The sequence below is a fragment of the Asterias rubens genome, chromosome 12 (genome assembly GCF_902459465.1).
Source record: "Asterias rubens chromosome 12, eAstRub1.3, whole genome shotgun sequence".
Classification (NCBI taxonomy): Eukaryota; Metazoa; Echinodermata; class Asteroidea; order Forcipulatida; family Asteriidae; genus Asterias; species Asterias rubens.
Genome location: NC_047073.1, coordinates 15,030,290 through 15,042,302, shown reverse-complemented (window position 1 = coordinate 15,042,302; position 12,013 = coordinate 15,030,290). Strand labels below are relative to the sequence as shown.

General features: G+C 39.3%; 1 protein-coding gene across 4 annotated transcripts in view; it reads right to left on the bottom strand.

Moving 5' to 3' along the window:
- Nucleotides 1–2,011, bottom strand: part of LOC117297976 (tyrosine-protein kinase receptor Tie-2-like) — a 50,137-nt gene extending 48,126 nt beyond the window's left edge. Inside the window, exons 1-2 of one of the 4 annotated variants that reach the window (XM_033781177.1) lie at nucleotides 1,735–2,011; nucleotides 275–603 (exon numbers count right to left, since the gene is read on the bottom strand). In XM_033781177.1, the coding sequence (XP_033637068.1) occupies nucleotides 275–341 (67 nt within the window). In that variant the 5' untranslated portion in view covers nucleotides 342–603; nucleotides 1,735–2,011. Of the gene's footprint in view, nucleotides 1–274; nucleotides 977–1,734 lie in introns of those variants that run through there. The other 3 variants (XM_033781179.1, XM_033781178.1, XM_033781176.1) reach the window with 3 other exon arrangements.
- Nucleotides 2,012–12,013: the final 10,002 nt, after the last annotated feature.

Here is a 12,013-nt window from a genome sequence, read left to right as displayed (position 1 = left end):
ATTTTAATTATCAAGTAGTAAACCTCGAAAATAACTGACAGGGTACTTTCAAAACAAGTTTGGATTGAACAAAAAAAATCGTGTACAATGAACAACCGTGGAGATATAACTAAAATCAGGGAAAATGTCCGTATCCTGCCACTACTTTTTCACAATGAATATGAGTAAACTAGATACTAGTTCATTTCATCAAGAATGAAGAAGTGGAGGAACTTTTTTAAAACCACCCACTGATACTTTTTTTGACTCATCAATTACGTTAATTTATACTCACAGTTTGAGCTTATTGTCACCACTAATATCAAAATAAGTAGACTTGTACTCAAGCCGTCTCGAGCCATGATGATGTTGTACTCTTACAATTATGAAGGAGAACAAAAAAAATGGCATAAAATCCAAATTTCCATTCACAGGAAAAAACGGTATGGTCCCAAGCCCTTCAATGTTTGTACTGGAATAACGGACTGAAACTTGTGGCTAGCTCCAACTCCGGGTTGTATGTGTCCAAGGAAGAGCTAGTTGCAATGCTTTATATCCTTCGTTCACTGATTACGCTGGCCATGCACTGTGACTGACTTACAACCGGAACAACGTGTAGGCACTCTAGAACAGATAAACACACTTTACCAACTTGGGATCAAGCTTGCGTGTGCACGCACACACAACTCTCAACATGCGGAGCGTGTGGCAGCTGTGGACAGTGACCCACACGCAGCACGTAGAGAAAGATGTATTGTATGTATGGTGGGCAAACCAGGCAGTATTATTTATCTTCAATGATGAAATCCCTCAAAGATTTATCTGTGTTCCTCCGTGATAAATAGGGCCGACAAATCCGCATAGGCAGAAAAGAGGCAGCGTACCAAGAGAAGGGAAACAAACCTTTTTGTTATTCATGGCTCCACGTATACAGAATATGATTAGTGTAGAGCCATTATTCACAAAGTAACGTATGGGATGTTAGATAGCCTTTTGTCAAGCCTTCGTGGCATGGAGAGCCGCAATCCCAAGCGACTGGAACGGGCTGCTCACACGTGCGTCAAATTTCTCATCAAATAATATTACATTTCAGACAGAATTATTTCAAGGGATGTTTTCAACTATCAATATCATTAGACCGTGTAAGTTTTATGTAAATCTGTGATCTTCACGATTTTTGCAATTCTGTAACGTTCCTTTAGGCTATTATTTTTATGACGTCACATCGTTTACAGCCTGTTTACTGAACATTTAATGGCCATGGAGCTGTTTATTGCAGATTCGCACCGACGAATCTACTATTTATTGGGGATTCGAAATGACGAATCTACTGTTTATTGCATCCTTTGTGAATCAGTTTCTGTAGTTTCGCGTATATATACAAATATACTGCATGCTGAGGAGGTTCTAGGCACATACAATATTATTCATAATATGACCATATTATTCATAATATCACTAAAAGGAATTCTAAATAAATAACAATGGAAGTTCTACACTTTCAAAGTCTGTTTCAAGATGAGACAAATAATGACATCGCGTACATTAATCCCCTCATCAGTGCCGTTGAAAACATCATCCTCCAGCAATACACACGTCATTCTCCGAACACGAGTACAACACTGGTCTCGCCTGAAGCCCCAACCCAGTTTAGTCCTCGTTCACATCACACCAGGAAGGTAGAATTCTACCTCCATGATCAAAATAGGCCTCTGTGACATTTTGAAGCAGAAATCTAGACTTGGTTACCCTTACCCGACTAAAATAAACGGAGAATTTGGCGGAAACGAACACCAAACAAACGCAAAAAAAGGTGTTTAGTTGTTGGCGGAGATCAGCCACCGTACCATTTGTGACACATTGCAGCCGACTCTTTCACGTGTCTGGTCTCGTCTGAACCCAACCCCAGTTTATTCCTCGATCACAGACTGCCATTTTGAAGCAGACAACCAGATTTTACAGCCAGCCCAACGGAGAATTTGGGAAGAACGCACACAAATTGCAATATTATTATTGTGACATACATGCACACAGTATAAGCTGGTGTGGTTTCTTACTAGCACGGCTAAGCTTTCCGCGTTTCTCGTGTAAGGGGACCTGTCTCTTCGTGGCTGTGACAATGATCAACATAAAAGGTGAATCAATGGCGCGGAGCTACTTTAAAGGGGTAGAGTGCATAATATTTTATTTCATTGTACTTATACATCAATCCCACCAGTTTCCTGTTCATTGCGGTTTTTTGTGGAGGCACAAAAGTGCATTATAGGATGTGTGCCTATAACGTACTTTTAAAAAGAGACTCCAAGTCAAATTCAGTATTCACGTTTGAATACCTAATCTAGATAGTCTCATATTTTCACATAAGACCAAAATACATTGTAATATAACCAGCTTTTTGCGGTAGCGACCAAACCCCGATTAATTGTTAAAAATATATATATATATATATAAAAAAAAAAAAAAAACCTGCTTGTTATTCGACTTTTGTATCCTTAAAAATGCCTTATGAATACCTTAGACTTATTATAATGACTGTGTGCCGAAATTCCATGCTTAAACTAATCAAAGGTACAATTCCGCAAAATTTCCCGTGTCTGCTTAAAATCACACCGTCATTCGGACTGACTGCCCTTTTAAAACCAAGGTTTTGGATGCGGCTCTGTGAACAAAAGGGCAAGGAGAGCGTGCGGAGCTGTTAACCAACAGACGTGGTTTTCGAAAACGCCCATCTGAAACCTGCCATCCATTGATCAGTGCAGCAAGGCCATGCATCGAAAATAAAAGGAAACCACGCTTTATACGGGAAATGAAATCATTCCCGTTTTCCCACAAACTCTGACTAACTCACAAGTGATGCAAAACGAATGTGGGTCAATACGATTGTAATTATAACTTCTATAAAAAATTCAGAAGTGAACTTAATCACTGTAGCTAACAAGACAATTTCGTGATGTGACAAGGTGTTTTCTTTTATTATATAGGTTTGTTATTTTATGCATAATGTGTTGAGATACACCAAGTGAAAAGACTGGTTTTTGACAATACCAATAGTGTCCAGGATCTTTAACACAATTGTTGTTATGAATGTTCTCGACATGTATCCTTTTCAAACTGTTTCTGCATTGTATGAGTTTCTAGACACTCAAATATAAATATTTTCGATTGTTTTTTCTTTATTGTGGTTCCCGTTTTCATTTAACGACTAATAACACATATCTCGGAAAAAAACGAGAGAAAAAAAACACCACCGGATGAATAGAGCCTATTCAATATGCCATTATGCCACTCGGTTAGTAATTAGCCTGACTTGGAAACAAAAGACGCCTCTGCATTTCCGTCGACTCATTCTGACAAACGTATGTGGGGCCCCCACAAGTTTGAGTTTCAATTCAGTTCAATTCATATTTAATTCCATACTGTCAAAAACATAGCTTCACAAAGTGCATAATTATTAACAATGTAATAGCGAACAGAGAAGGTTTATACAGTCAAAATGAAGGAACTAGTATGGCTGCCGATTTGATAAGCCGAGGCATGTAGTAACCAGCATGAGACAGAGACAAGATAAACGGACAAAACAGAGGGCGACGAACGAAACAACTTACAAACAACAACACTCAAAGACATGTGACACCTTTGGTAGTTGTCAAAGACCAGTTATCTCACTTGGCGTATCTCATCATATTATGCAAACAAAAACCTGTGGAAATTTGAACTCGATTGGTTGTCGAAGTTGCGAGATAATAATGAAAAACACCCCTGTCACACGAAGTAGTGTGCTGTCAGATGCTTGATTTCGAGACCTCAAATTAATTAACTCTAAATCTGAGGCCTCGAAATGAAATTCGCAGAAAATTACTTCTTTCTCGAAAACATAATTATACGTCACTTCAGAGGGAGCCGTTTCTCACAAGGTTTGATTCTATCAACAGCTCCCCATTACTCCTTACCAAGTAAGGTTTTATGCTAATAATTATTTTTGAGTAATTACCAATAGTGTCCACTGCCTTTAAAGCAGGTAATGTCAGTATTATTAGGTTGTCAAAGACGAGTCTCTACACTATATGCGTGGCCCAAAATGCAATTCAAAACGGTGACATTTTAGGCTCAATCGGTCATTGGAGTCACGGGAACATTAATAGCTGATTAATTTGACAAAACATTTTGAAGGTAACCAAGTGTAGTTAACTTGACTGTACAACCATGCATGTATACATCTCTTTTGAGATGAATGTGTGCTCTGAAAATAGCCGGTGTGGTCTCGAAGTTTCGAACAGACCCCGGCTCGTCTTCAATAATATTTCGGTTCGTAGGCCCTACCCCAATAGTGCACTTGTATACTAATATTTCGTACGTTTTCGAGTCACGGGGGGGGGGGTTAGGAATGTTATAACGAAACCATTAAGCTCTTCCAATGTGACTATCTTTGAGATAGATATCTACAATTTATATTGGAAACTGCGAAATCACGGCACCTTGAGAAAAAAACACGTGAATTGCAGTAATGATCTTTGTACGTACAAGTCAAGTGTGTTTTAATCTAGGTGGTTTCCGGTATCCTAACTGGTGACTAATTAACTGGTAAATGCTACGTTACTTCAGAGGAAGTTTTTATGCTAAAAGTGTCCATCCAGTGCCTGCAAAACAAGGCCATTCGTATAGAGGGCAAAAGGTGCTATCCCAAAATGATCCAATTTTGAAAGTCAATAACCACAGGGGCACAATATTTGACAATTTTGTCAAAATTCCATAAAGGTATAACCGAAAAAAAAAAATGTAATTAGAGAAACATTTGTTGGTTAAGAGGCTTCACTCCTTAAAATATTGCTATTGGTGTAGTGCAACCTTCATAATGCAAGACACCATTATTGTCGCCCTCTTGTGATAAGCAGATGCGGCAATAATTTGGGTTAAGTCGGCTAAAATAAATTTTGTGAAATCACTAAATTTCTATTTAAAAACAAAAATCTATAAGTACCCTTTAAAACAATTATTATGTTATTCCAAATGTTTACTTGGGCTTGATATAATAGCGATTTATCGATGCAGACTTCCTGTTTGACAAACACCATGTTTTGATAGAAAACAAAATGAGTGACAAGAGAAAGTACAACATGAGCATGTATTCCCTATAGGCCTAGGTCCTCTATTGACAGAAAATAAGAGTTCCTTGTTGTTGCACCCAGTGTATCAGGAAATCCCGCACATACGCTGTGGATTTACGTGTGAAAAACAAAATCGAAATTATAAAAGACAAAACTCATGTAGGGTACACATAAAGAGTATTGGTAGAAATAGGGAGACCGCCAATTAGGGCTAAAAGCTCAGTTGGTAGAGCACCCGACACGTTATCCGGAGGTCGTTGGTTCATACCCCACTCTATACGATTTGTTCCTTGTTCAAATGAAACAGAGTTACCCAATTCACAATCCAGTATATAGGCATGAGTAATTATCCACTAGAAGCCTGGCTGGTATATAGAGAAGAATGCACACAACATTCCAATATTTTACGAATCAATGGTTAGGTGCCTTGCTCACGGGCACAATAGTCATTGGGTGCGTTCGTTTAGCTTCCCTGGGTCGACCCCGACGTGTGGCGTTTTTTTTTCCCAGGACGAACGTGTGCAGATAATTACCCACATTCGTCCTAGACAAATAAACTGCCACGCACTGGGGTAGACCCAGGGGAGCTAAACGAACGCACTATGAACCCACACTCTGCTGCCGACAACACCAAAGGGACCGATTTCAAAGTGCTGCTTGAAAAAATGTGTTTGCATAAATAAGTTTACCAGCCAAACTACCATATCACATGCGCAATCTTTGACTGGTATCCTGCTAACTTTTGCTTAGCAAATAACTGTTACGCAAAAGTGTCAGCTTAAGAAGATTGGAGCTTCGGTCCGGTGAACTAAACCGCGCGGCCACGCCACGCCACAAAAGAGTGGAAAATTACCATTTAAAAAAGCAACATTCTGAACGTGCAGCACCTGTTGTTTATGTTTGCTAGAACACGGAAGTTTCATATATCACGTTTGGTGTCAATTTACAACCTAGATTTTACGATTCCAGTATTTCGCAATTCTTGGAACTGTTACGAAGACAAGGCCGTCAAATTATGTGGTAGGTGTCATGATGAGTCGATATGCATTAACCCCCCTGGCCACCCCCACCCTAGGGACTTTTTCGCACGAGCCAAATCCTACACATTGTCTATGTGGAGTGTTGCATTATAGTAACTCATGATTCAATGCACATTTTTTTGTTTTTGACACTGGCAATTAAACATACAGTTGAAGCAAATAATACTGAGTATAATTATGAAGAGATGGATGCCACATAATAATGAAATTGTCGAGTATTAAGGACCCTACTTCAATTGGCTTTGATTTTTGTTGAACATATTTTGCGTCAACCCCCCCCCCCTGCCCCTCCCGTACGGTCCCTTCATATAAAAAGAGGACCACATTGTGTTATTTCGTGCTATAGGATGAACTATTTCGTCTCTGCAACTTACGGAGCCACCCGAGTGCGAGATCATCATCGGCGTCAACGGCTATGGACCGGGTCTCCGGACCGAGTTGTCACCCCGGCCATGGGGCTGCTCGACACGGCCGAAGAGTCCCCCAACAACATGCCTGGTCCTGTCAGCCCAGGGAGCTCGTCCGGGAGTTTGGAGCCGGGTTTGGTGATGCAACGCTATTCTATACAAGAGATTAGCTGGACAAAGACGAATGGGACGAAATGTTTAATGAAATAAGCTGTATAACCTGCTGATGTTCAAACTATCTAATATTTATATGGTGCTTGATATGTGGCATAGTATATCCTTTTGTGTCTTCTATGTGCTTGGAATCCCAGGAATTCTTAAAGGCACTGGACACTATTGGTAATAAAAAATTTCAGATGCTTGAATTGATTTCTAATTCTAATTCTGAGGTCTCGAAATCAAATTGGTGGAAAATTAAGTTTTTATTAACAAGGATTTGAAAATTTGCATGGTGGAAATACGATGTAGAAAGGTTTGCGGTAACACCATGTAACTATCTCCAATGAGTTAGGGTGGTTCTGAAAAGAACCGTAGGTTTCAACTCGACGTTTCGATCAGTATGCTCTGATCGTCTTTTATTCTAATAATTAATTTGAGTAAATACCAAAAGTTTCCACTGTCTTTAAGAAGATTTTAGATTCTGTAGGTGGTATGTACGTACAAGAGGGAAGTGTTAACATGGGCACATGGGCCGATACTCTTTGCCCTATTGGGCATAGTACAAATCCAATCGCCAGGAGACAGCTCAGTATTCTCTTGCCTCTCTTTAGTCTCAACATTGAGTGTCATCCCTGGCCTTACCATGGAGTTGTATTGGCTACTGTACCAACCAAAACCCGCCCCCAAAGGCATACTAACATTTTCGCGGACCACAGCAGAAAAGCTAAGTATTTCTCTAATGCTATAACCTCCTTTGGTCAGATAAATGAAATAAACTACAATTTTCTTACCGGTTGATATAACCATATAGAAAATAACATGACGGGTTGACAAAGCTGATACGTTGGTTTGGATCGTTAATCCAATCCATACACGTGCATGTGTCATACATTACTCGACATGTTTACTTGTGTGAAGTTCTTGCCGATAGAGGGCGTCCATAAAGATTAACGGGGACACTGTGCGAATCAGTCATTCAAAGTTTTGACTCCCTTTATTCACAGTTAAGCCGTTGTCGCATGCAATTATTCCCTCTATGCAATACTATCCGGAGAACATTATTGCATATGCAATAATGCCTGCCGGACGGTTTTGCATATGCAATCATGTCCGCCCGGACGCTGCTGCATAATGCAATGGAACCTTCCCATGAAATATGCTAATTACATTCACGCATGCGTACATACCCTGTTGGTTGGCAAACGCCATAGAGTTGTGCACTAAGCAGACGCGCAATCGCGTCTGCGTCACGCACCCATTAGCCGTGCACAAAACAGCGCAATGTCCCTTCATTTTGCCAACCAAAACGTTAGTGCGCACGCGCTACGTGCAATTTACATATTTCATGGGAAGGGTCTATTGTGTACGCCCGGACACATTTGCATATGCAGTTGTGTTCGCCCCCGTGCAAAACAGTCCTTGCAGTAAATTAAACGTTCTTGGTCGATGGAACACGTTCCTCATTTTTTTTACAAGCTAAGTGCATGTCAAAGTTATGATGACATGGGAAATGTTCGGCCTTTGGGTATTCGCTGCAAACATAAAATACGTGAATATTCATGCTGCATATAGGGCTGGCGTAGGTTCAGTGCATGCACGCTCGTTTATGCGCGCACATACATGTACTTACAGTCATGTACATGTCCACCGGACGGTTTTTGCATAGCCCCGGACACAATTGCATATGCAAAAGTGTCTGGAGCTGACAGTATTGCATGGCGGACACAATTGCATCTGACACCGTCCTCAGGTCGAACTTGCGTCAACAAAAAACAGTCGGCGACTGACTTTTCAGGATCAGTCGGCGATTATTTACGACCTGAGCGTAGCTGTGATGATTTTAAGACAATCTGAAACAGGCACCGCTTGAAAAAGTTAACAATCGCAAGTCAAATTGTACGACGTGATCCCGACGGTCGGGAACCAATCGCAGGTGTACGATTTCTCAGTTGTTGTGACTAGCTCTATGCTTGAGCTTGTCTGCGCGTTGCCGACAGTTTTTGTGGGCGCACGAAAATCGTAGTCGACCTGAGGCCGGCTTGAGCGTAATGAGAGTTTGCGACCGGCATTTTCAAATGAAGAATACGAGACGCTACGTTTATAGGCCGTCATTAGTGCATTAACATCTAACTTTAACGCTTAGGTCGCCCGGCAGCAGATTTCCTTTGGATTCCCAATTGAAAAGCACTACAACAGTGGCAATTTTAAGAACAAAATTGCCGCCCGGCAATATAAGTTGTCTTTCTTTTTAGGATAATCTAAAATGGAACACTACACAACTTCACAACCTCGGGAACGGGGACAAACTTTACAAGGTTTGAGTCGTAGAGGATGCACATTTTGTTGGAGTAATCTATATCTTTCCTATTTTGTTTTGCAGTGTAGTTATAGAGGGCCAAGTGGTTTTTATTTAGCGGCGGGTTCCCTTTAACCCCATTACCGTTTTCGTTAGTTTATTGTTCAAGGCACCAGTCTGAACTGACGCTGAACTAAATACAGAGGAATCATTATACACAAAGTTAATAAAATAAACAATGGGGAAAAAACACCTAAAAAACCCAACACCGAAACAAAATGTCCACCTCTCCGTAGGAACATACATTATTTGACACTATTGATAATGCATTGTGTGTATCGTAATATAAGTTCACGTTTTGCACAATATTGCTCAAAATTGTGTTGTTCTCACCAACTGGTAAAATAAACATGCCAGGCCAAAATAACAATTCGATGTGAAAACAGTTAAACAAACACAGAATTGTCAATGAAGTGTTTTTTGTGAGTGTGTTCATAGAACTTTTATTACAAAATTTTGCAGCAACGTCATCACAGATGTTAAATAATACGTAGTTATTGTTGCATGTTTTAAATAGAAAATATGTAGTTAAAGAAACTAACTTAAACCAATAGGATCTCAAATTCCGACTCAACTTTTCATTTACAACCCATGAATTGGCCAGTAAATTTTTAAATGTTGGTTAAAGTACGTCAGTTGGAAGAGACTAATAAATTTCCATCCCTTTAGTAAATAAATAGTTTTAAATAATACATAAGTATACAACACTCAAACAAAAGCCCGTGGAAATTCCACGAAATTTTGGGGTAAGTTAAGTGAAAACAACGACAAACATTGCATGATTTGGGGGCAGTCGATTTTGTGCATCTCGGGGACCGATTTCAAATAAAAGAGTTAAAGGCACTATAGACACCTTCGGTAATTGTCAGTGACCAGTCTTCTCACTTGGTGTATCCCAACATATACATAAATTAATAACAAACCTGTGAACAAATGATTCAATTAGTGAAGAGAAGAGTGAAAGAAAAACACCATTGTGTTGCACAAATTGGTATGCTTTCAGATACCGATCTAAAAGGCTTTATATAGGCCTGAAGTTTTTTAATATTCGAGTGAGAAATTACCACTTTCTCAAAAACCATGCTCCTTCATCAGAGGGAGCCGTTTCTCACAATGTTTGATACCACCAACAACTCCCCATTGCTCGTTACCAAGTAAGGTTTTATGCTAATAATTATTTTGAGTAATTACTAATAGTGTCCAGTGCCTCAAATTCCAATAACTACCAATATCTCACAAACAATAAGTCAACCATTGTACGAGGGCAAAATACAACAACGGATAAAAACAGTTGCATAGTATGTTTTTTTTTTCCTTATCTAGTTTGGCCGTTGTGGGTACTTAAAATAAACAATATTGTAGTATTTACAAACGCTACCTTAACTTACACTTTGATCAGAACTAAGGCAGTAAACACTATTGGTAATTGTCAAAGACCATTCTTTTCCTTTGGTGTATCTCAACATATGCATAAAATAAACAAAACCTAAGAAAGTTTGAGCTCTCATCGGTCGTCGAAGTTGCGAGATAATACTGAAAGAAAAAACACCCTTGTCAAACGAAGTTGTGTGCTTTCAGATGCTTGATTTCGAGAACTCAAATTCTAAATCTGAGGTCTCGAAATTAAATTCGAGAAAAATTACTTCTTTCTCGAAAAACTACGTTACTTTAAAGGGAGCCGTTTCTCACAATGTTTTATACTATCAACAGCTCCCCATTACTTAGTACCAAGTGAGGTTATATGCTAATGATTACTTTGAGTAATTACAAATAGTGTCCACTGCTTTTAACACAAACTTTAAGCCCAAAGTCTGAAGTTAAATAGTCCATTAACTACCAGTTACCTTGCTGAATTATGTCTAATACAAAATGTAATTCCGTACTGTACACTATTTTAAACATTTGTATAAATAAATTATTTAACACATTCATCTCGAACGTATAAAATACACATTATGCAGCATTTCTCGATTTATTTTATGTCCTAACCCAACTCCTCCCCCGCCAAACCAAACCCAAATTGAATACACTTAAACGCACCCCGTGTCCTTGCCCAAAAGTTAATCCCGTTTTAAATTATTTACAAACATAGTTTTCACTTTTCTTTTCTCTCATTTGTCCTTGCAATCAAAACGCTCCACTGAAAAAATCGAAACACCACCACTCCCATTTCATCTCAGACATAACCAAACGAAGTAAGTAAAATGCACTGGACACGTTTGGTTCTTGTCAAAGACCAGTGTTCCCACTTAGTGTATCCCAACATATGCATAAAATAACAAGCCTGTGAAAATTTGTGCTCAATTGCTCGTCTAGCAAACTAAGAAAATAATGAAAGAAAAACACCCTTGTTGCACAAATTTGTGTGCCTTCAGATGCCTGAGAAAGGCTCATTTCTCAAAATTACGTTTACTTCAAAGGGAGTCGTTTCTCACAATATGTTATACTATCAGCAGCTCGCCGTTGCTCGTTACCAATTAAGTTGTTACGCTCAAATATATTTTGAGTAATTACCAATAGTGTCCAGTGCCAATATAATCCATCATTAACACAGGCTAAAGGAAGATCATTCAATAGAGGGCGTTATCAGACAATTCGCCCCACGGGGAACAGAACCTCATGGGGACATAGTCTCTCGTCACACCGGCCACGTAATAATAAATAATAATAACCTTACTTAAATAGCGCTTTTTGCGAAAATGCTTGTTCCCCGTCTTAAAGTCACCTGGAAATAGAATTTTTTTTCTTTCAAACATAAGAGTATATGCTTACGAACAATAAAACAATTTTTTTAGTAATTGTTTGTCACGATTTATGTTTAAAAAAAAAAAATAAAGTTGTTAGGGGGGCTGACTCCGCCTACCCCTTTTGTGACGTCAATCGAGACAGACTTTGCCTGCAATGCGTATAGTAAACACACGTGCAAAGTACATGTACGTCCAAGTCGTGAGTTGGTACATTTCAAAA